This window comes from Cygnus atratus, chromosome 1 (assembly GCF_013377495.2).
Source record: "Cygnus atratus isolate AKBS03 ecotype Queensland, Australia chromosome 1, CAtr_DNAZoo_HiC_assembly, whole genome shotgun sequence".
NCBI classification, from domain to species: Eukaryota; Metazoa; Chordata; class Aves; order Anseriformes; family Anatidae; genus Cygnus; species Cygnus atratus.
Genome location: NC_066362.1, coordinates 143,834,564 through 143,860,282, shown reverse-complemented (window position 1 = coordinate 143,860,282; position 25,719 = coordinate 143,834,564). Strand labels below are relative to the sequence as shown.

Sequence of the window (25,719 nt, the reverse complement as noted above, 5' to 3'; positions counted from 1 at the left end):
GATGGGGACACCTTACAGCAAAGCAGAGCAGTCACAGCTACAGGATGAGCTCCATCCTGCTGGCTGTAACAAAGAACATTGCCCTTTTTTTTTTCTTTTCACCTGTGGAACTTTAAATGTACTGTAACCCTAGAATTTTATTCCTCTGGCAGTTTTTTTTCCCCTTATTTTAGGTTGGAAGGGGGTGTCAAAGCAGACACATTCTCCAAATGACTAGTGTCTTTACATATTACAGTCCTCCACTGTCTGCTTCCCTCTGCTATGTACAGAGCTGACTCTTATGTTTGAGCATCTCATGGTCCTTAAACTATTTTCCCTCGAGCGCTCCTGCAAACTTAGGAAATGCTATGCAGCTCAGCCTGGGAATTTAAGACAGGCAGCATCACTTATCATGGGTCAAAAAGGAGAGGGTGCAGTGCAGGGCTCTGAGCTTGCATACTCACTTCAGGCCACCTGGAGCCTGGAAGCACGCTCCAGCAGGAGTTAAAAAGGAAAAAAAAAATCACAACAGTTTAACTCAAGCAAGAGGGAAGGGTTTCAGGGCTTGAACTCCTGCGCAAAGCATTCATTAGTGGTAAGCTCCAACCTCAGCTGCCAGCAGGGCTGGCATTCAAAAACCGTCTCTCAAAGCACCGGGTGGAGACACAGCTGGGCAGGGGACATCCGGCGGCTCACTCATTTCTTACACTACTTTTTTTTTTTTTTTTTTTTTTTTTTTTGGAGAGGGCGGGGAAGTGTTTTTCAAAGAGCGAAGAAGCAGCCGGAGGAATCCGGGCCCGGAGGCGCGGCCGGGCCGGGAGGGGCTGACGGGTCCCGCCCGAGCCCGCCCGCCGGGCCCGCGCTCCGGGAGCCCGCGCCCCTGACACCGCCCGCCCGCCCCGGGGGCGCCGCGTCCTTTCCTTGGCGCTAGGCCGCGGCCGCTCCGCCTCCATCCCTCCCACCAGCGCCCCTGGACCCGGCGCGGCACCCCGTAACCACCAGCCTCCGTTCAAAATAAATTAATAAATAAACAAACCACACTCACGCGAACGCATTGAAATTAGTTGGCAGGCTCCAAACACGCTTTGCTTTTAGCCCGGCCCGCGCACTTAGGACACGTCTTCCGTTGGAGAAGGGGTGGTATTCAGAGGAATTACTTGTGGGATTAGTTTTGTTACATAGCGCCTGCAAGCTGGGGCAAGGCTGTATTTGCAGAAGGCTGAATTTAGCAGAGACATCATGAAGTGGCAAATAAGGGAAAAAAAAAAGAAAAAGAACTAACTGTCTGCTACAGCAGTGGTCTCCAAACTATTTTGATCACATACCCCTATCAATAAAAATACTGAGCACACACCCCCAATTTATGTATGGTTATTTATAAATCATGTACATATACTACTGAAGTTTTGGTATTTTTTTCCCATATCTCAATGCATTGTCATGTATCCCACTTTGGAGACCTCTGTGCTAGATATAACATGAGGACAGTGGCTGCTGTGTGACAGAAGCAGGACGCCTACAGACAATGAGCAGACAACTGCTGAAACCCAATCGCTTCAATCTGAGGCCAGCAGAAATGATTTACAGACAAATTATGAAAGAAACAGGAAATGAAAACTAGAGTGGGGTAATGGAAGGTCATATACTTACGTGTCCCTTATTCCCCCTTCTATTTCTCCCAGTCTTTACCAAAATCCACTTCCACTGCCCCAAGACAGCTCCTCCACAGCCTGTTTTCCTTGGTAGGGACTAAAATAAGGATTCACCTTTCTGCAGTTCTACCTCCTCAGGGCACCACCACAAGCACAAAAGGTTGCTTGTCGGCTCTGCTGGGGGAAAGTTAATGGCAAAAATTATGGGTAGATGAACAACCAGATGAACAGAGGAAGTGTATTTGTTCACACGTGAAGACTGCAGTGGTTTACGAGCCGTTTCAAATTGACTTGCATACACTCTGATAGCCATCCTTGTTTAGATTTAAGGGAGATGATTTTTTGGGTTTAAAGATGATCCCATGCACAACTCAACACTAATTTAAGGAATATGGATACATCAATACTTATCTGCTCTCTGGTATCCATCTCTGGCCCACCATTACAGGCTCTTATACCAGTACCACCATAAAATATTCCAGTGCAACTTTCAGGTAGCATGTATCTCAGGAAACAAAAAAAGAATAAAAAGAAATACAAGCAAAAGAAAAACAGCACAAGATCTCTTTGGAGTAACAGGGTGTGGTATTTCTCAGATTTTTTTTCCATTAAAAGTACTTTTAAGTACCTCTCCAGACACACACCCTTCATGAAAGAATGTGAGAAAGTAGTATTCACAAGGACCTTAAAACCAATCTAAATATGGTTTTAATAATAAATCCCCTATGAAGTGTGTAATGTATATAAATGATCATGTGAAGATAAAGAATTATTGTCATGGTGTATCCTTAACAAGCAGTTAGAAACTAAGGTCTAAATTCAGGGCTAATCCACAGTGGGTTTTAGGTAAATCATTTGAACTTCCTCTGACGATGGACATTCCAGCTTCTACTTCCATTTACTTTCACTGCCATAAAAGCAGCCAGTCATGAAGTTCAGCTGCATGTCAGGAGCTCAGAACAGCATGTACATACTAACTTTTCCCACAACTTAAGCTATGGTGTGAGGTCATTTGCCCAATTTTATTTGTGGGAAAAATTGTGAAAATGTAGAAGAGTAGCACTAGAACTCATCCTGGAATGATATGCTTATTTTTCCTTTAATTCAAGTTACATGCTTATAATAATGACAGGAATAAATGAAAAATGCATATGCCCTAGAAAGAAATGTGCTTTACCTGGGACTTCCATAAATACTCAAAACTTACAAAGAAGTAATTTGAAAATACCACAACCATACAGATCCAAAAAATCCCTGATGTACTAATAGCAAACATAATAGCAAACTAAATAAACTAAACTAATAGCAAACAAAATAGCTATCACCAACCTTATTTGAACAGAAGACATCAAAATCCCCAGATGTAGTGTGTGACAAAAAGGAAACACTAGTTTTGTGTATGGGGTATTCCAATGAAAGAAAGGAGTTCCGAAATTTATTTTCCTGCTTTCTAAGTAATACAGAGCTGCAAGGATGCCAAGTTATTTTGAACACACTGCATAACAAAATTCCACTGGGACAGCAAAAAAGCACCAGTTCACAGTATCTCTATTTCATTAACATTTCTAGATCATGACAATGTCAATAACATGCAACCACTGATCCCGTATTTATGCATGAGGTGTTTCTTCTTTGTTAAGGTATAAAAAGAGTACTAAATTAATTTTTAAAAAGTTACTTTGCTTCTCTTGTGGATGCCTATTTCAGTAGCTATCATCTGCTACTGAAAAACGAAGCATCAGTCCAAAGTAAAGAGCAAGCCTAGGAAGAAAAAATAAAGTTTTTGAATAATACTCAACAATTTTTCCACTATTTCTTTTGACAGAAAGAAAAAGAGGAAGAAAAGTATTTTCATCTGAAACCACACATGGAAAAATAATTTGGCTTGCCTCAACATTAGGGGGGAAAAAAGCTCAGAGGAAGTTTTTATTTATTTATTTTTAAAAGCATAAAAATCCCAATGCAGCACTGGGCAGAGGAAGCTCAGCTGTGGGATCCCCCCAGCAGTATCTGTGGGCCCCAGTCTTGCTCCTATGTGCACAGGGGCAGCAGCAGTGGTCGTGCCTGGCTCGGTGGCTCCACAGGAGAGCCCCCATGCTGCAGTTCATAACCTGTGGTGCAGTGATGACCTGGAGGCGGAGGCACTTCATCACTTTTCGTTCCCACCTGACTGTGAACCTAGAAATGGGGAAGGAAAAGTGCCCCGCAGTAGCTTGAAGTGCTAGTGGAGGCCAGCCTGCTGCAACAAAACCCGCTACTAAATGCCACAGTGCCTGTTTTTGCTACAACCAGGGACTGAAGAGACATTTCAGATTAGTTTTTCTTTATGTAAGAGATTCAAAATACACTGGGCAGTGACAGAAACATAAGACACTTCCTCATCCTCAATGTTCAAAACAAAAAGAATGGTGAAAAAGAGAATTAAGCAGAAGATGCGATGTCGCGCATCTCTTCTAATTTATTTCAGATCTTATCCTTCATGCCAGGCCTCTGGCTGCTCTTCTGAGCCATTTCAAATTACTTAAACTTCTTGCTGTTACTGCAGACAAAATGGCTCAAATGGGATTTGCATGAGGGGGGAGACAAAGACAACAATGAACAGGGACAGTTCGGGTAGAAAAAGCTGGTGCAGCAAGAAAGGAGTTGAGAAAGCTGAGGGTGGGAGGTAGGATGGGGAAGGCAATAGCCAGCCACAGCTAATAAAGGGGAACAATGAATCCTTGAAAACGCAACATCCCACCAAGTCCCAATATGTTCCAGATTTACTAGTGGTTAGCAGTGAATGCTTGGAAAGAAAGCACAGGAATCCCAGTAAATGGATTTAAGACAGAGATACAGCCAGAGGAGATGATATACACCAATGTCATGTGAAATATACTACGTGAAATGGAAGCAAACCCAATGGGAGCACCTTCAAAAAGCCAGTTGGGGAAATACATCTGAACTGCTGCTGGGATGAAGGAGAACAGCTTCACATGCACAATGTTCAGAAATGGGACTCCATGCTTTATATTCCTGGGATCACTATAAAAGAGAAGTTTTTAAATCCAGGTTTAAATTATCTTAAACTATCCTGTGCCTGAAACTTGAAATTACATCTGATTTCCATGAAGAATGAACTCAAAGTGGCCCAGAGTTTCTTTAAATTCTGGTCTCTGCACGTCCCAACTTTCAGCCTATGGATGCAAGAAGATGTCAGTAATAACAATAATAACAAACAGAAAGCAGCCCTCAGCTTTAACCGTCAGTGCCAGGAACAATGGAGCAGCAATTAAATACTGGAAGCAAGAGGCAAAAGGGAAGAAAAAGAAATGAAAATAAAACTTTCCTTGTGGTCAGATAAGCCACAGGATTTCCAGCTGAATTCCTTTCAGTTACAGAGACCTTCATTAATACATTATTTGTACTTGGATAAAGTACAATAGAAATGCATATTTTAAATAAAATCTTAGGGAATGCACACAGGCCAGCCATGCCGAAAAGCACATACCTACTCAAAGGGAGGCGCGAATATCACCGCCGGGACTGCGTGAGGCTGCCTTCACCCTCTGAACGGAAAGCCAGAGGAACGCGCTGCACTTCTTTATTCAGAGCAACATCCTCTACTTAAGGGGAAGAGGATGCTTTATAATCCGGCCAACACTAATACATGCTTTGAGTGCTGAAAGGCACCTTCCCAAATACAGAACAACCAGTCCAAGCAACCTATAACAGGATATAAAAACCGAAAGGGTTTGAAAAGAGACACCACTAAGGAACAACTGAGACTCTTCTTTGCCCCCTCAGGCAGGAGACGGACGCCAATTCAAGAGCATCTCATTGCTCTTGTTCTTATAAGCAAGACATTTGGCAAAGCAAAGGCTTCCTTTGTTTGCTGCTTGCGTTTGTTTGCTTTTAAGCTCTCTTTCCCAAACAGAAAAAATAAATAAATATTCTGTATACCATTCCTGGCCCTGCTCTCTGACCTTCAGTAAGCTACATTGTCCTTGAAATTGTGGTTTATGTGTAGCCCATTTTACAGCTTCTCTAGCTGGACCAAAATTGCTCCAGCAGTGTGATGCTGAACACCCATTCAGTACAAACTCTCCTATCCAGACCATTTTAAAAAAAATTATATATTGGACATATTTTGGAAGACCCTCTCCTCTTCCTCCCCTGCTGCTGCTTGATGGCAGCAGGACCCAGCTGAGAGCAGAGCCCAGGATGGACCAAGGCCCTTGTGTTCTCACACTGCCTCCCAACCTCTCCCTTCAGAAGCTGGCTGTCACAGAGGTAGTTACAGAGGAGAAGGCAACAGGTAGCTCACAGTAACCTGATGTGGCGGTGCTCAGTGTTCAGCAGAAATCAGCAGCCTTATGTAAATTAATTAGGGACACAAACAGAACACAACCTGCGCAGACTATGATTTCAGCAGCTTAATGGATAAATCATTACAGTTGTATAGAATCAAATCAGGTTAATGATGGACTGGGAGAAGATACTGAATCATGTTTGTACCATTAAATCCTAATGTGCTGCTCTTAATGTCATTGGAAAAGTACTGTTATAATGCAAAGTAACACAAGAAATGTTGAGCAAGCAGCCCAAATAAGCCAGGCACCTTAAAAACCAGTGACAGACATTAAAACTCTGAGTCTTATCTTCCTTTCTTCCCTGCACCGAAGTGTCCTGCCACAGACGCTGCAGAGCCCTGCACGTGGGTGCAAGCAGAAGCCACGGCTGTGCCACCCCTCGCTGCAAACACAACGGTGCCTTTCGCCACGCGTGCTAACAGCGCTATGCTGCCTTAATTCCTCCCCAGCTTTTTCATGCCCTGCCGGGTGAGGCTGAAACCCGGCTGCCACCCAGGTGGTGAGCTCCTGAGCGAGCAGACCTGCACGGGCTCGCTTTTCACTGCCTGCGGATCCAGGGTTTCACTTTCTTCCTCACCCGTAAACCTGCATGACGGTTTGCCAAGCTATGCAAACTCATTTACGGTAGCAAGAGGGTGTTGCCAGGATCTGTTTAAAAATGGCATAAGTGAAGCTACAGGGTCACATAACGCAACAATCATTTTTTTTAATTAAAATTTAGATTTTTGCATGAAAAGAACTGAAACAGCCCTACTAATTATAGAGACAAAAACTACAGTAGATGCACTTTGCCAGGCGTAAACGCCAACCTACACATCCTCAACTGAAGGCATTTATCTACGGGCACAGAAATGGGCAAACATGCTGCGCCCACTTATCTAGTAAGCAGCTGCTCTTCTTCAAATACAAGAAAGAACAGACTAGGAAACTACCTTCTTGAGCTGTAACTGTTAAAAGATTGACCTTAATGTACCATCCTGACAAAACTAACTCAGAAAAGGGATAGTTTCCGATCTATACCTGACACACAGAAAAACAGTTTCAAAACTGACAATTATTTTCCACGTATTAGTACGTATTTCGTCTCATTTGGCCATTTATGGACCCCTATGTCTAAGCAAGTACCACTGACTGCAGCAAAATTTCAGTTGGCTTCCATGGGAATGGGAAAGACTTGCTGCCATCCGCCAGCATGGAATCAGTTAATCACTCCAGCACTTGCACGTGTTATCAGAAAGGTTAAGCAACAAGTGTTCAAACATATGGCTTGAGGTACTTCTGTGTTCCTAACAACACGCAGAAGATAATCAAATATTACCTTAAACTGGTGCAGGCTTCTCTATTTGTATGCACGCAGTCCTGAGGAATTGCCACAAAGCTCCACTAATCTATTTTCTCCGAAGTAAACAACACACCCCACTGTCAAGGATTTGAAAGGAACTTGATTCTGAGGAAGGGAAAAATCACCTGTATTTCTGATGGGTAATCATTTCAACTCTTATCACAGAAGCTGGCAAAAAAAAGATAGAACAACTATTTTTGTTAGCAAAACTTTCTTTTTTTTTGGGGTGGTGGGGGTGGTGGTTATTTTTACAAAGATCGCATCCAGACTAAAAAAACCTCTCCCTTTACTTAAAGGCTGTGAACATGACAACAGCAATAGCAAAAGGGATGACACAGTAAAACCTTAGGGTGGACAAACCTATATCCATTCCCAACAAGCATGGCCCAAATTTTCCAGATACAGGAGGCAGGGAGAACAAAACTGACATTCTTAGAGTTAAAAAGGGTAAAAAAAAAAGGGGGGGGGCGTGGAGGGAGAATATTCTTAAAACTTGATCCTCAGGTATTTCCACATCACTGCCAAGCAGCAAAAGATAAGGAACCCCCACATTCTAAAATCCCTCTGCAAAAGCTGCTCTATTTAAAGAGATGCTAGATGCAGATGGTGGTCCAGCTCATTTCCCTCTTCACATGGAAGTGCAGACAGACCCTTCTGAACGACAATACTCCAATTTTTATTTTCAAAAGTGGACACATTTCCTCCATTACAGAAATCAGTTCTGTGTTCTTAGAAAACACCCCTGTATTCCTGGAAAAACGTGGGTCAATTTAGTCCTCACTGTCACTGGGTTCCTGGCCTCACCTTCCAAAAGATACAGCCAGAGGGGCGATGCAGAAAGCGACTCTGAAAGGAGAGCTCGAGAAGCAAGCAGCAGCATGCCAGCCAGTTAGCTAGAGATGACCTCAGCTTGGCTCTTTAAAAGCTAATGAATAAGCTAACAATTTCTGACTTCAGCTGCCGTTTCCTCTCCTCTCCCCCCACATATATTGATTAGTGCAACTGGTTAATAGCGTGGCCATAAGCTGGAGAGCAAGAACAAGTCGCTGTTGTGGTTCAGACTGATTAAGTATTGAAGGTGTCCCCTGTAAAAACACACACTTGTTAGCATAGTAAATTCATATTTACAGAAGAAAAGCAACTGGATACACCCGAGCCATTAGAAAATTGAACATCCTAGCATGCCATGGTAAGGTAATATAAGATAATGTGATATATAAGGAAAAAAAATAAAATAAAAAAGCAGCGTTACTGAAAAAAACAGCAAATGTGGTACCACCGCCCGGCAAGTTTCCCAGGACAGCAACCATATCCATGTCACCTTGTCAGCCTCCCAACCGCTGCCTCACATGTGGACGTCCCCAGAAGCTGTCACTGCTTCTCGCTGCTCCTCTGTCATTTATACAGAGCAGATGGTGCATCGCAGCGTGCCGAGCCCATCGGGATACGGCTGGTGGGAGGTTCTGGAGATCAGGGCTGAAACTGCTGTCACGTACTAAGAAACCCAGCTCAGGGGAGCAATGCCACGGGCTTCTGCTACGGTCCAAGCAAACTGCCCAGCCAAGGGGCAGCTGCAAGGCTCCAACAGAAAAAAAAGAAAAATGCCAGCAGTGGCAACATGTGAAGGCAAGAGGCAGGAGCAAAGTACCGCTTACCACAGCGCTTTTGATGCAGTACCACCATCTACTCAGGTTTTAAAATGCTAATCATTCTTTCTGACACATTTTTTTGCTTCAGAAGAAAGACTTCAGTAGAGGCATCCTGTGTTTATTTATAAAACTGACTAGGCAATTACTAGGAATATTTTGGAGACAATATCCTATTGCAACAGCTGCTTGTATACAACAATGAGCAAAGTTATTCAATAATTTAGAGCAGAATTGCTTAAAAAAAATCTACATTTTTTTCCTGCAACTTTTACCTGTTTGGTTGGTTTAAATGCTTCGTGTACTAATATATATAAGTACATATATAGATGCGTATCTATATATCTCATAGGAAAGCTAATATACTCCTCTTGGAGTCAGGGACACCAAGAGTGACTGTAGGTGCTGTCCCTCAGGCGGCATGACGTGCCAGCTCCGTGCACTTGAACTCTGGACTCCAAGGAAATGAAAATTTAAACTCACAACTTGACCTGAGCGACCTCGGGAATTTAACTCAAGTGCTCTGCATGACTGGGACTATAGTGTTCAGACTAAAATAAATTAATCCAATTATTTTTACTTAGATATACTCTGTTTATGAATTTCCAAAACCAAAATATGTCCTTTTTGTAATTTTTTAACGTTTGCTTTAAGATAAGAATATTTGAGACGGGTATTATGAGCTACTTGCCTTCCCTGTTTTCTACCAATATTATAAGGACAAAGGCAAATGAAATAAAAGTTTTTGGTCGATGCAATATGTTAACATCCTTGCAACATTACCACTCAAGCACTAGGGAAACATTCAGCACTGCAGTCTGAACTGTTAGACACCAATGGCACAAATACTTTTGGTTTGGTGCACTTTAGATCCAGCACGAACTTTAGACGAACTTTAGATGTTTCCGTGGTATGCAGAACATATTTTTAGTGTGTCAAACTATGAATCCCCTTCCAGCTAATTCAGGTAGACTCTGTCTCTCCTCTACCCTCAAGGCCAACTACAAGAACATCACTATTTAAAGCATGTGCACAGGGTGTACAACGTATTATTTCAAAGTCTGTTGGAAAATCTTGTGGTCTGGAACTACAGCCCTGATCATTTTACAAACACTTATGCTAAAAGGGATTCATGCTGTGTTAGAAAATCTGGACTCAGGCATTTTTCATTTTATTCTCCCCCTGCCATGGTGGGGAGAACTGATAAGTGTCTGTAACGCAAACACCAAACAAGGAGCATTACTCAACACAGAAAAGAAAAATCCTCTGCTTGACCTGAGTACCATCAGCATCCTTCATGCCTGCCCAGGTGTGACACCAGAAGACAATTTTAATTGGTGTGGGTCATCCTCTTGGAGGATAGAGCACATTTTGGGTGTCAGCTTCTTTTCTCAGGCAGGATGCGATAGGACGTGAAGAAACGATCTCAAGTTGCACCAAGGGAGCTTTAGATTGGACATTAGGCAATATTTCTTCATGGAGAAGTATTTCTTCAGGCATTGGAGCGGGCTGTCCAGGGAGGCAATGGAGTCCCCATCCCTGGTGGCATTTAAGAGATGCATGGATGCGGTACTAAGGGACATGGCTTAGTGGTGGGACTTAGCAGGTCAGGTTGATGGTTGGACTTGGTGATCTTGAAGGCTTTTTCCAACCTAGATGATTCTGTGATTTCCCAGCACCATGCTGCCACCACCCAAATGATCACTACGACAGCCGCAGCGGCTCTGCTGGCCACACTGTGGCTTACAACCCAGCATCTTCCCCATCATTTTGCTTCTGCAGAGTCCAGTGCTTATTTTTGTACATGCATGGAAACCACAGTGCTACATCTTTTTACCTGTGCACTCATGGACTTAGCAGCAAGTCCATTTCTGCAAATCAAACCACTGAACAGCTACTCAGCCATACGTTACCAAAATCTGTCCGGTAAAAATAACTACATGAACTTTACCTCAGATGACACAAAATGCTTATTTCACTGTTCTGCCCTACCTTGAGAATACATTTGTGCTAAAACTTCTATAAAAAGACATCATTAGCAGCTTTAAACTTCTTGAATGTCAATAGATTTAATGCAGCCTGGGCCTCCTGTTGGGAAAGAGAGCCACCGGGAATATTTTATCGTTCCCCTGTTGCTTCCCCTGACAGCAAAGCTGTCCCACAGATGTCCATGCACCAGAGCTCACCTCAGCCTGGCAAACCAGCAGCTCGGCACCAGCGTCCCAAGACATCAAGTTCCCAGCATGGCATCGGATGGCGTTAGGTGACATAATTTAACGGGGGATGATGTCACAGGAGCTGGATGCCAGGGGGAAAAGAGAGGGGCTTTTCTCTTTGAAAAAGAGAAACTGTGTAGCTGGTTAGAGATGACAACAGAGGGGATTCATTACAGGGCTACAAATCTGTGAGTTTACTCCAGGGATTATCTTGGTTCCAGGAGTTCTTTTATAATTTTCTTTTCCTTCTTTTTTTTCCCTCCTTTTTCTTTTTTAAATGAGAACCTGAAACAGTTCTTCAGTCTCTCAATGAACAGGAAATCAGCCAAAAGAACAAGCCCACAGGCTCTGAGATTATTTTAAACAATTAACAATAAGCCACTATTCTTTGATACAGTTACAGAAATCGCACTGCTTTGATACACCATGGCAAACAAGCTCGTTGAAGGGGCAAAAGGAGGTAGTTCTTTTTTCAGGAAGATAAGTACTTTTCTAAATAACACATACCCCAAGGATCGTACTTATACAACCATTTCAACAAGCAAGTCCTTTTTAAGTCCACTATAATCCATTGACAATAAAAGATGAAAGAAACCTACAGGAAAACACAGGGTATAATGAAAATACTTAATCAGTGAGAGGTTCCTTATCTGAACCATAAACTTGGTTGTGCTGTGGTTTGTCCTGTTTTACCCCTCCACCAGTGCTTGCCACATGGGTCACCAGCAGCATCCTCCATCACCGCTCTCCCATCCTGAGTGCAGTGACAGTAAACATCTACGCGTGGAAATGTTCTTTATTCTCCTTATCCACCCCCCCGAAGTTAAACATTTGGCCTTGGCTTTGACTACCAGATTTTTCTTTCTTCTTTTTTTTTTTTTTTTTTTTTTAAACCAAGTCTCACGATCTCCATTTGACCCCGGTGGGAGGCAGGAGCTGAGAGCGTGGCGCAAGGCGGCGAGACCCCGCCGCCCACTCGCAGCGCTGCAGGGGCCAAGCGAGGGTCAGCTCACCCAACGGCAGAGATGGGTGTAGTAGCTTTTTTTAAAAGAGGGAAAAAAAAAGGAAGTAATTAAAAGATTATTTATTTTTTACAAACAGGAGAATAGCTACTGGAATATTCCTCCTCACACCTATTTTTTTTTTGAAGTACGCTTGGCAGACATCAAACAGTTACAGATTTGAATGCAAGTGATATTAAACAACCTCTTTGACAGTTAACATTTTTGAGAAAAAATAGAAAATTCTCACTTTCTTCAAAGGTTTTACTTGTTTGTATGTTCCCTAAGTCACCAGCGTATTTCCCTAGGCTTTTCTGACAGCAGTATCCATAGCCTTGTAACCAAAGAAGTATGGGAAACTCTGGGAACATCCAACTCTGTGCAAACATTTAAAGCTCAGAGACCCTAATACAAAACAAATACCTCTTCGAAACAAACATCTCCAGATGTTTTAACATATTCTTTTATATATATGGAGATATATATAAGATGTGACTCAGGCATGGAAAGCCAAAAGAATGTTCTCATTTCCTGAGGCTGGCTAACAAAAAGGAAAAAATGTGAATTAAGGAACAAAGATTTCGGAAGTCAGCTTTTTCTCGGTAACAGCAGCTTTAAAATTATCCACTTCGATTCCTTCTTAATATAACCGGAGTATTGCCTCTCTCTTGCAACTGCATACACTTACAAAAGGAAGCACGGGAGAGAAGAAAACACCATTGTTTTCTGGGGTGTGTAAAAGTGCCGCAGGCATGTCCCACTTCAGAGACTGCTGCTCCATTTATTTCAACAGTTCAATGGTTCCTCCAGGGCCTGAAAGCAGTGGGTGAAGACACCCCCAGCACATTCAAACCTGAATTCAAACCAGATTCTGCTGAAGTCAGCCATGCTGACAAACGTTACATAGACTTAAACTGGTGTCGAGGCATCGCTGTTCTCCATGCCCTAGGTACAACCTACTTGTCACAGGGAGGGGAAGCTCCCTCTGAAGCTGAATTTCTGCACCCTAGTGCTGTGACAACACTCCAGGAGTGGTTTCCCTTGGGCAGGCCTCCTTGACCGACTCTGGTCGGTCCAACAGGGTGTGGAAGCGCCCCCTTTCCTGCTCTGCATCCACTGCAGGTCCAGGACCCCAAAGAGCATGGCTCGGTCCTTCTGCAAGTCCCCAGACGCTCCCCACAGGAGCCCCACCTTTAGCATCGCTCCCCAGAGCTGTGGCTACATGGTCCAGTCAGACAAAGCGCCTATCTCCCTTCCACCCCAACATCACCACTGTTCACAAGATTGAGAGGAATCAACCCAGATCGAGCCAAACCTAGTTTCCAATCCATACGCCTGCCCACCTATCTGGCCCCCAGTTTCCAGCCGTGTCAGTTCCCTGGACTTGATTAAAATCCCCCTCGGAGGGAGCAGGGCCCCAGCCTGGCCCAGGACGGTGCCCCCTGCTTTTGGGAGCCGGCCAGGCCCGGGGCTGGGAAGCGATCACCACAAGGAGAGCCTCACCCCGCTCACCAGCAGGGCCTGGCTAAAATAAGGGACTTAATCTAGCACACATGTCGGCCTCCCCGCCACAAAAGGCTGGCCTGCCCTGCTACCGACGCAGTTCGGAAGCGCATGGTTTTCATCTGCGAACCAAAATACGCTCCAGTTCATGAGCGTTTCCTCACGACGGAGCACTTCCCGACGCCGGAGGGTTTTGTGAGTGGAGGCTGCTTTGCTGATTCAGCCCTCAGCCTGCCGGGGCCGCATCCAGGCTCTGCCAAGCCGCGTTTCTCCCTCCCGAGCCAGCAGCTGAGCATGCCAGGGACAGGAGAGAGGGAACAGTAGGGGAGTGCTCCCTGCCCACCCACTCCCCAGCACCCTCACAGTGCCCCCTTTTCTCCTCAGAGCCATCTCCGAACCCATCTCTGCGTGCAGTCTTCTCCTCCCACACCAACCCCACTGCTGCTGCGTGCCAGCACAAGGTCTGGACGGGAGCCACCCTGCCATGTCGCTGCCTCCCAAATACTTGCTGGTGTTACCCTATTGCTTCACTGCTGTCTTTCCCAGTGCCCCACCACCACAGTAAAACACCACATTAACATGGAAAACCCTTTTAATTCTAAGCTCAGCCGCCTCCCCTGACTGGCCAGGCCATGCATCAAGTCATTACAGTCTTAGTTTCTCCAGTTAACCCCACCCATGACCTGAGTAATACTCCCCAAGATTTTAACTCAACTCTTCCCACCAGTTTAGGTTTTGATCCATCAAAAGTCCATCCACCGGTGCATGCTTAGGTCTATTTAATGCAAACAGGGGTTGACAAACACAGAGCATAAAAGCTCATCCTGGGTAATGACACTCTTCATGCATCCTAGGGGAGGTGCTCCAGACCATTTACGTACTTCCCAGTGCAGGAGGAAGGTGGTTTCAGGTAGAGACGAGGTCCACGTGGCTTGTAGACAGCTTGCCCCTAGACAGACAACCAGCTTCTGCCCCGCAGAATTCACCAACAGTCTCTACGCACTGAGACAAATCCATTAAACTGTCCCACATAAGAGGTTGTTGAGGCACAGATAACCAGCCATGCAAATTGCAGTATCTTGATTTTCTTTTATCTGCTCAAAAGAACTTAAGTAAGCATTTCCATAAAGATTTTGACACTTCAGGAATGGGAAGCGCTGAAGTAATTGCAAAGGAGTGTCCTAATTTGCAGAAAAGTATTTCCCCCAGGGCACAGTCTTCTGTTCTGCTTTCTCCAATTGTCAAGCTGAATTAGGACATTCCCATCCTTCTTTCACTCTTTTAAAGCATGTTTCTGCCTCAACACCAGAGCCTGTGCACAAGCCATATCGGGGATGTGCTCCGTAGCACATCTCCACAATGACAAAAACAACAGAGCACATACATATGCCCGATTCATGCCGTGGATGGTTTAGACAATGTACAACTTCAGCTGTCAAAACACAACTGTCGTTTTGATTTTCCTCCTCATCAGCACCTGCCATCATGGAAAGACCTTACGTAAGTAATTTTCCCACCAACTGTCAGGCTGCTTTGAGCACAAATAATAGTTAAAGTGTCCCCACACTGGAATGCAGTCAGAGACTGCATTGAACTACACAGCAAAAAACCTTTAAACTTGGATTTGGGACGAACAAAATACAGATGAATTGGGATGTCTAGCCCAACACAGTACAAAACCACAATTGCAAGAGCGGAATAGCTTGCCTTAAGTGCTTTGATAATAAATATTTTATTGTAACTTGAAAAAGAATTTGTTAACTATGCAAGTGATGATGCTCCGTGCATTATCAGCCATTAAATGGTTCCCCTGCGGAAGCCATCCAGAGCCAGTTCTAAGAAAAAGACAGCTGCATTACCGCTGAGATTTAACTCCAGGATCACCTATAGCTTCGCGTTTCCCTTATCAATGCCTTCCAAAGCCAGTAGCACTATAAAGTGCCCACAGTTTTCAGCTTCACACAAACGAGCTGTAAATCCAATGAGTCTACAATAGTTTCTCAAACAAGTATTCTGCGAATAAAGAGGAGCTTGCTTTGTTTAGTATTTGACTGCACACTGGCCTTGATTTATTACTACAAAGAAAAACTTAAGTTTGCATTAGGAAACTACAAATGTTTAAGATAATAAAGGCTCTGAGCTGCAAGCTAATATTTTTCTCTGAATCCCGTAAGAAACTTATTCCAACAATAACACATCAAGATGAATTCAACACAACCAGCTGGAAAAGCTGCCCACAAAACTCAGCCTGTGGTCCCCCTCCTGTGCCCCCGCAAAAAAAAAAGCCCAACAACTCATGCACTCTCAATCTAAGCATCACACTTCTTACATCTTACATTAAGATGTTGAATGCTGGGTGCATTTTTGATTGATCTATAACCTGAGGACAACTATAAAGCAAGCATGCATTACAGCAAGTAGCTCTCGGCACCAGGATGCACACTCAGCAATCTGGAGCGACAAACTGCTGCCGAGCATCATTCCAACTGCACATCCCACACCACCCAAAAAACCCCTCTCCCCCGTGGAAGACCTTCCTCTGTCTGACACTGAGCTCCCACAGCAGTGCCCTGGGGTTACAGGCATTCAGGTTACAGCCTGCAGGTTCCTCACATTGAAAAAACAAAACTAGTGGCAGCAACTGGAGCTCAAAAAGCATCCATAAAGCATCCATAAAGTTGAAAAGATAAATATATTAAGTTAGAAAGAACAGAATTTCAGAGAACATACTGGCCAGATGTCTGCTCCACCTCCGTACATAGGTCTGGAAGGAGACCTCAAGTCATTCTTTCCCTTTTTGGTTTTCTTCCCCAAAACATACATTATTTTACCTAGCTATATCGGAACAAAAAGTCAAGATCTGGAATCCCTTAGTAGTTTCAACATGCAGAAGCTTTTGAGACCACCTTACATTTTGTTAAAAGGTTGCTTTGAATGGAACACTTGTATTTTTGCTGTTTTTTCCACCCAAAGAGTCAAAACAAAAAAACACACTGATTTTGAATCCCCTCCTCTCATAATTCACAATGCATTTTATGCGGACCTTGGCTTTAGTTTTACATTGAACCTAGCGCAGCAGAGTGACCCGTAGGCAGCTCCCCAGCCTCGCACCCCCAAGGACCAGCACCTTCTGCCCTGGCACAGCCCTACTACCATCCAGAGTCTTTACCTCCTTCCACCCCCTGGTCCTTCATATGACAACATGACCAAAATAATACGAAAAATAACGAGAAGAGAAGCGCAGGAGGAACCACACTTGCTTTCTGCTGCAGAAACTTCCTCCCTGTGCAGCCAAGAGGGAGGTGGGCTCCACGCCGGCACGCTCTGCCTACTTCACCGCGGCAAGTTTCTACACGCAGAGGCCCCAGCCTGACGTTGTCCCAAAATTTCTGGTGGTGCCAGGGGTGTAGCTGAGCTCACATCCTGGGGAGCGTGTAGCAGCAATGCCGCTGGCCTGACACCGACAGCTTCAGCGGGGCAGCGGCCAAGCAGGCGATGGCTGCGCTCACCTGAAGAGGCGAAGCACCTGTGCGGGGCTGAATACCCACAGCACAAATGCTGTCACCTTGGCTGCTTCCAGGAACAGGGGAATAACACCAAATGCATAAAGAAGCCCAGCTGGGGAGCTCCTGTAACCCCCTAAGAAAGCAAGCGGCTGAAACAAAAGCAGTTACCTCCGTAAGCACGGAGCCACCTTACCTTTTCCAAGTGTGCATGGCAGCGAGAGCCAGATTTGGGGGCTCGCTGTCCCCGGGGCGGCCCCAGCCCCACGCCACGTGGCGGGGACGCGGGGTGCCGCGGATGCACCCCGGGGCTCGCTGCTGCTCGTCCCCGAGGAGCGCAGGAAGAGTGCAAGCAGCAACGGGGCTCGGCAACGAGCAGCAAAAGGACGAGGCAGGCTCAGGTCGTCCCGGAACGGCTCCTTCTTCCCCTTCCCCCGGCCCCAGCCTTCCCCATGTCCGTGCAGCCCTTGCCGAGGGCTTTGATTCGGGCTAGTTCTTCCCGAGAAACGTTTACAATGGGTGAGGCTCCGAAGTGCCGGGCAATTAACAGAGCAGACTTTGCTTCCCCTAACCCATCCCCAGTAACCTTTTTCCCTGCAGGTACGGCTCCTTAAGGACTCTCAAGCTTTCCCTCGACGTCCCCCCGCCCGGTAAGCGCGGGGCAGGCACCAAACCACGCCAGACACCCACGGGTCCTAGGCATCGCCTCCAGCCCGCACGGCAGAGGGGCGGAATCTGCCGTCTCTAAGCTCTCGGAGTCCCCCGGGGAGCGGGGTCCGGGCCGCCATCTCCTACCTGTTGGTCATCCCCGCCGCCGCCACCCCCAGCATCCCGCCGCGGCCGGGCGGCGCTGTAATGGCGCTGGGCGCCCGCCGCCCCCCCGCAGCCCCGCGCCGCCGCCGCTGCCGCCGCCGGGGGGCGCCAGTGGCCCGCACCGCCCCCGGCCCCGCTCCCGGCTCCGGCCCCGGCCCCCCGCGGGCAGAGCCCGCCTCGCCCCGGGGGTCGGAGGGAAGCCGGGTCGGTGCTAACCGGTGCCATGTGTTGGGGTGCCGGAGGTCCCTGCCAGCGTGCTTCAGGGCAGCGCTGCAAGTGCGAAAACACAGACACACCAGGCTGCGGGCTTTTGTTTGCTTGCTTGCTTCTTGGCATGGTTCAGTTTTGCTTGCCAAGGTTAGGGATACAAGCACAGCAAAATTGGAGTATCACAGGGAATATGTTTCTTTACGCAGAGTGAAGTAAATTACACGCAAAAGGGAAGGGATCCTTCCCCTGTACTCAGCACTGGTGGGGACACACCTGGAGCACTGGGCCCACTTCTGAGCCCCCAGTACACAGGAGACCTGGACATACTGCATAGAGTCCACCAAGATGATGGAGGGCCTGGAGCACCTCTCCTGTAAGGAGAGGCTGAGAACTGGGACTGCCCAACCTGGAGAAGAGGAGGCTCAGGGGGATCTCATCCATGTCTGTAAATACCCGAGGGGAGGGTGCAGAGAGGACAGAGCCAGGCTCTTGTCAGAGGTGCCCAGGGCCAGGACCAGAGGCCCTGGGCACAAACTGGCCCCCAGGAGGCTCCCTCTGAGCCCCAGGCAGCCCTTCTGTGCTGTGCGGGTGAGGAGCCCTGGCACAGGCTGCCCAGAGAGGCTGTGGGGTCTCCTCCTTGGAGGCCTTCCAAAGCCGCCTGGAGATGGGCCTGGGCAGCCTGCGCTGGGTGGCCCTGCTGGAGCAGGCCTTGGGCCTGGTGGCCTCCAGAGCGCCCTGCCAACTTCTTCCATTTCGTGCGATTCTGCTAAAAGAAAGCAAAGCAAAACAACAAAACAAAAAACAACAACCAAACAAAACCCTCCACGCACCGTCTGGCAGCAGGACTTCCATATATCATCTCAATAGGTAAAAACTCATTCTGTGCCTGTTGAAGGTAACACCACCCCTGTTGTTTTTCTTTCTAATCAACTTTGGGCAGTCTGCCACGTTACTTGTAGGCAGCTTCTCGAAAGTCTTTAATTAACCCCAGTTTGGCTACAAGCAGCCACTCAGATCACAAGCGGCGCCTCAGACCAGCGTGGCCTGGAACGGGGCCTGTGCCATCGGTACTGCACCATACCTGCCCCTACCAGGGCAGCAAACACCAAAACGGTCAACTCTGGAAATAATTAACAGCCAGGGCACGGCAATGAGCACAGCTGTTGTGGTCCTTCCTTTAGTAAATGCATTAATAGCTTTAATAGCAAGTGAATTGCACCCTGTGCAGTTTTCCGGTGCCTTGAAAGATGACAGCCCAGGAGCACGATCTGCTAGCAATCTCATTTCAAAGTAACAAAGGCACTCATAAAGTGTGGGAGAGCCTCCACCAAGCAGTATGCCAAATGGTAAGTGCTAACAGCTTTTGGAAGCACACTAACAAGAAAATCTAGGCATTCAGTTTCAAAGGTTGCCTTCCCAGACTTTGTGCACTTTACAGCAAGGTTGCACCTTGGCTTTGGGATCTGTCTTAAATTTTTGCTTTGACTTCCTGTACATCAGAAATAACAATTCTTAATGATCTCCATTACATAGTATTAGAGCATTCTGGCATCCTAATTAACTTGTAAAATTCAGTCCAGAGTACTTACATTAATAATTTAATAGGATTCACAAATGCATACCACAAAACTCAAAAGAAAAAATGTCATTTTTCCAATCCTGTATAATGAAAGACTATGACCACTTTCTTCCTATGCATTTTTTTTAAAATGGTAATCTGCCTATGAAGCCATCATTAACTGGGCCATTCTGCCACTAACATGCTTAGTGTCAGGAGGGTAAGTGCAAGTATCCCCGGAAGGCAAATGAGGAGGTGGGGACAGAGAAGTTGAAATTAAGTTCACAAAGGAAGCATGTGGCAGAGCAGGGATTTATGACTCCATGTCTCCAGACCAACGTCTTAATCACAATATTAACATTTATTTATTTTTGAATTATGTCTCCATGCTAGACCAAACTAAAAATCAGTTTTATTTGAATATATGCTTTTGATGTTCCGTTTCTGGGCAACATTGAGCTTTCCATCTTTGTTGAAATACCAACGTGTAGTTGGTATTTCTGCCAGGGCTGGCAGTGGTGGAAATGACAGTGCAGAATCTTTACCTACTCTTTACCTATTCAGAACCCAAATTATCCGCATTGCTGATGCCAAAGAAACGAGACCATTATTGTAGGCCTGGGAAAGAAGTAAAGAAGGAAATCGTGTTGGAGGGACAGACCCATGTGTTTTAAGAAAAGGTTGGATGTGGTACTTAGGGACATGGTTTAGTGGGTGATATTGGTGGTAGGGGGACAGTTGGACCAGATGATCTTGGAGGTCTTTTCCAACCTTTATGATTCTATGATCTGTGATGACGAATGCTATCATCTTTACACCGAGTTCTTTCCATTTCCAGAAAAAATGTTTCACAATTTTGACATAATGATATGAAGAAACTTGAGTAAATAATAGCCCAGGCACTTAAAAATTACCTGTGTCTTCTTCATCGTCTTCACAGGCTCCTTTCCCAGAGTAGTGGTCACAGCACTGAGCCTGCCAGAGTTCAAGGAGTGTTTGGACAATTCTCTCAGACACATGGTCTGATTTTTGGGTGGTCCTGTGTGGAGCCAGGAGTTGGACTCGATGGTTCTTGTGGGTCCCTTCCAACTTGGGATATTTCATGATTTTATGATCTTCACAGCTTCAGCAATAAGGCTTTTTTGTAGATTTTCCTTATATAAATACTTCTGCCTAGAGAAACAGATGCTATCAAGCAAAAAGGTTCTAATTTAGGATCTGCTACACAGGGTCCTGTCCAGCCTTATGCTTGAGAGTCTCAACCTAGAGTTCATAAAACTTCATGAACTTCATGAAACCACAGAACTTCATGAAACTGCAGGTGCTGCATCCTTCTTCCTGTTGTTATTGACTCTAGTGCTGGTTAACATAGCAGACCCATGTTTGTTTATCCTAATACAATCAATGGATTTCAACGGTAAATGGTGCCAGCATTCTTCTTATCATACTTTAGAAACTATGAGGCTAAAGCAACAGCAAAGGCATCTTTGCTGTTGAAGGCATGAGTGTCTTCTGATCATTTAAGTATGAATAATTTTTGAACACAGGGTGTCCAGGTAAACATTCTTAGCAAATCCCTTAATGAATTTACAAATTATGAATTAAATTTCAAGTTCTTGCTCAGCATTAATAACTTTTTGCAACTCAGTTGTAGAAACAAATACATTTTGACCACTATTTGAGCTCAACAGAAATCTTTGATAACTTTTTATATATATATGAAATCAATTCTTAACCAGCTGATGTGATCTTTTTGGACTTCAGCAAAGCTTTTGACACGGTTTCCCATAGGATCCTACTGGACAAAATGTCCAGCATACAGCTAAACAAAAACATCATACGATGGGTGAGCAATTGGCTGACGGGCAGGGCTCAAAGGGTTGTGGTAAATGGGGCCACATCTGGCTGGCGGATGGTCACTAGTGGGGTCCCTCAAGGCTCCATTTTAGGGCCAGTCCTCTTCAGTGTTTTTATAAATGATTTGGATGTAGGACTAGAAGGTGTTTTGAGCAAATTTGCCAACGACACCAAAATTGGAGGAGTTGTAGACTCTGCTGAAAGTGGAAAGGCCTTGCAGAGAGATCTGGACAGATTGGAGAGCTGGGCGATCACCAGCCACATGAAGTTTAACAAGAGCAAATGCCAGGTCCTGCACCTGGGAAGGGGCAACCCTGGCTATACGTACAGACTGGGTGACGAGACGCTGGAGAGCAGCCTCGCAGAGAGGGATCTGGGGGTTGTGGTTGACAGCAAGTTGAATATGAGCCAGCAGTGTGCCCTGGCAGCCAGGAAGGCCAACCGTATCCTGGGGTACATCAAGCACGGCATTGCTAGTCGGTCGAGGGAGGTGATTGTCCTGCTCTGCTCTGCGCTGGTGCGGCCTCACCTTGGGTACTGTGTGCAGTTCTGGGCACCACAGTACAAAAAGGACATTAAACTGTTGGAGAGTGTCCAGAGGAGGGCGACGAAGATGGTGAAGGGCCTAGAGGGGAAGACACATGAGGAGCGGCTGAGGTCACTGGGCCTGTTCAGCCCGGAGAAGAGGAGGCTGAGGGGGGACCTCATCGCGGTCTACAACTTCCTCGCGAGGGGGAGTGGAGAGGTAGGTGACCTATTCTCCATAATCACCAGTGATAGGACTCGCGGGAACGGTGTTAAGCTGAGGCAGGGGAAGTTTAGGCTGGACATCAGGAAGAGGTTCTTCACCGAGAGGGTGGTCACACACTGGGACAGGCTCCCCAGTGAAGTAGTCACTGCACCAAGCCTGTCTGAATTTAAGAAGCGATGGGACTGTGCACTTAGTCACATGGTCTAAACTTTTGGGATGGTCCTGTGCAGTGCCAGGAGTTGGACTTCATGATCCTTATGGGTCCCTTCCAACTCGGGATATTCTATGATTCTATGATTCTATAGTGTGTAGTTTACTCAGAATACTAGCAGCATTGTTCTAGTGATTGTTCTGACATCCCTATAAAAGCAAAGGCAAATTTCTGCTTCATGCATTTTAGACATGCCTAGTATATTTGGCTTCACATTTTCTTGGAAGCTGGAAAGGGATAGTGCAGGAACAAGGACATAACTCTTATCGATCAATCTCAAAAACCTGCAAAACTGATCATTAAAATTCTGTGCTTAGCATAAATTTTTGCTTCATGACAAGGTCAGTAATTGGATGGATGCACTAATGGCTGAAGACAAAGCTTCTGGCAGCACCGCAAAACAGGTACTTTACAAAGTAATTTAATGACTTTTAGTGATCATGATATTATGCTAACATTTTTATTTATGCTTGTATGTTACTTGTGTATAACAGAGGGGTATGGAGATTTGTCCACAGCAATGTTTATTGTTGGTGATGCTTTAAAAAAAGTTCAGGGAATCTGTTCAAAACTGAAGGCTTAGTCTACATTGATGAAGGAAGACATGAGAAGAGTTAAAGCACTACACAGTCATCCTTTCTGCTCATCAGACCATTATTATACTAAACCCGTCACAAGGAATAAGCCACTACCTGATCCACCCCATATTCCTAACCCACCCATCAGAAATATTTTTTCCAAGTCATCACTGTTCTACCGCAGAAGGTAGGGCACAAATCTGATGGCAAGAATCCAATGATCTCCTTGTCCTGCTGACACCTCCCTTTTTCTCTGTCACGCGTGGACCATATTTTAGCAGAAGGGAAAAAATAGAGGGAAGAATAAAATAAAATAATTGCTGAATTATATTTATTTGATGCAACCAATTAGAATTACAGCACTCCGACATCCACTCAGTGATAAAACTGCCTGCAGCTGGGAGTCACAAGTCCCACATCTGTCTCCTGGTGCATTTAGAACATCTGTCATTTTGCATGGCTATGTGGATGTTTTTGCTAATGCCACTACTCTGAGGGCCTCCAAAGAAAGAAAATGTAGCTCGGGAGTCGAGAAGCACAGAAGTCAGCCAAATACCTTGGGATTAACTAGAGGGGAAACAAACAGGTTACAACCCAAAGTAATTAAGTATGTAATTTTTCTATTTTAAGCTTTTTTTTTTCCATTCAGCTTCTCACAAAATCTATCATTAGCTTTTCTGCATTTTCTGAAAATCCTTGTCCTGCAAGAAAAATGTGATATACCCACTATCCCCTAACTCTCTGCAAACAACTGGTTTGAATGGTTCCCAAGAGAAAGGCTGCTAGAGAACGTGAGGGCCACCACGTCAACAACAGCTTCACCTAGACTGCTGCGGCTGCGGGTTTGAGTAATCCCTGTTGACTACTCGTGAGAGGAACATTAACTAGTCTGTATAAATATTTAGCTACCAAAAGCCAAAATGCTATGACTGGCCTCCTCCCTTGCCAAAAGCACTGCTGAGCATCAGCGGCTTAACTCCGCAAGGGGGAATAAGGAGAGTAAAACAGTACTTAGGTAAAAGCCTTTTCCTGGAGTTGTGCAACATTTTCCATGCATTTTATTTTTCAGATGTTTTGTGCGCTACGAATGGCAAGAGATCCAAAAATGAATACGTGCATCCACTTAGGAAAAGGTCTGAGTGTTCTCAGAACAAGCTTCGATTTTCAAGCAATTAAGCTTTCAGATGAGACGATAAACCCCTTAAATCCTACGCTCACATGCAGCTGCTATCCAATGTCTATCAATTTAAAACACTTTCAGAGGCCATTATACGAGGTCTGAGACAGTGCCTGCACCCAAAATAGCACGTTGGTTTTTACACTGATTACCTTGGATTCTTAAGATGCCTGCAGACATTCAGCTGTCAGCAGAAAGAATAAATGATTTGCTAATACCAGGAGATTTAATTGCTGAAGCAGTAACTGATGTGCATTTTTCCACTTTGCTTTACTACCCTCTACCTTCATTATTCAGTCCAGCCTTGATCAGGACAGGAAGGAAGCTCCTGACCCTAACATCTCATCCTTGCAAGGCAGTATTGTATATTTTAGATCATTGAATTTGAAAAGTAGATGGATAATTCTTTCCCTTCCCCTAAATGTATGTTCAGATTAGAAGTTGACTTTAAACTCCAGGCTTTCTTTTTTTGACTGTTTTATATCTGTTTGCTCTTAGGTTAACTTCTTTTCACACTTTTTTCTAAAAAAATATTAATTTTGGTTTTCCTCTTCCATCCGTCCAAGTTGCCATCACTATTACTGTGTTCCAAAGTAAAGAGCACACAGCTACTACACCAGATCCACATACTCTTTTCTTTAACACTACAGCAAACATGCCCCTTTTCTACCTTGCATCTGAGCAGCATTTCCTCAGGTAAGAAGAGGCATTCAGGGAAAAAGAAAGGCATGCTGTTGCAGAAAGGTGAATTTTAGTGAAGTGATGGCCACGTGAAAAGGGCATCACAGCCCTCGTAATTCTGAAATTACTACAACACATTTTTATCTCTTTATACATTTGGTTTCTCAGCTTGGGGGTGTTAACTGCTATTTGCAAGGCTCTTTGGGGAGACAACTTCACAGTAGCAGTTAATAGTGGAATGATCAGGTAGTTAAGGAAGAAGTGGTGCACCAGGTGAAGCAGCAGGTGAAGCCAAGACAAAAGCCAAAGCACAGGTAGTTAAGCTGCCTTCAAAGCCACTCATTACAAACTTGTGACAGTTTTAAAGTATTTTCCCCTCAACAATTTCAGGATACTTGTTTCCAAAGCAGAAGGATGCAGGGAGATGCAGCAAGGAAGATTTAAATTCTTCTTAGTCATGCACTGGGGAAGGCAGGGGTGGGTCAGGAAAGGAAAACCCAACTCTAGTCTCCCCTGTACCACTTATAATATGGGTTCCCTCTAGCCCTTATTGAGCCCCAAACCCAACTGGTCACATCTACACTGCAGCTTTACAGGTTCTGGTCTTCCTCTCTTTCAAATGGAAGATGTTTCACTTGCACGGATGGGCCTCTGTTCTGTGGAAAACAGAACATAGAAGGCACATGTGT

The 25,719-nt window shown here is 45.2% G+C and overlaps 1 protein-coding gene across 2 annotated transcripts in view; it reads right to left on the bottom strand.

Annotated features, from left to right (window-relative positions):
* Positions 1-18,111, bottom strand: part of LIMS1 (LIM zinc finger domain containing 1) — a 66,490-nt gene extending 48,379 nt beyond the window's left edge. Inside the window, exon 1 of one of the 2 annotated variants that reach the window (XM_035558143.2) lies at positions 17,990-18,111. In XM_035558143.2, the coding sequence (XP_035414036.1) occupies positions 17,990-18,024 (35 nt within the window). In that variant the 5' untranslated portion in view covers positions 18,025-18,111. Of the gene's footprint in view, positions 1-17,390; positions 17,840-17,989 lie in introns of those variants that run through there. The other variant, XM_035558144.1, reaches the window with a different exon arrangement.
* Positions 18,112-25,719: the final 7,608 nt, after the last annotated feature.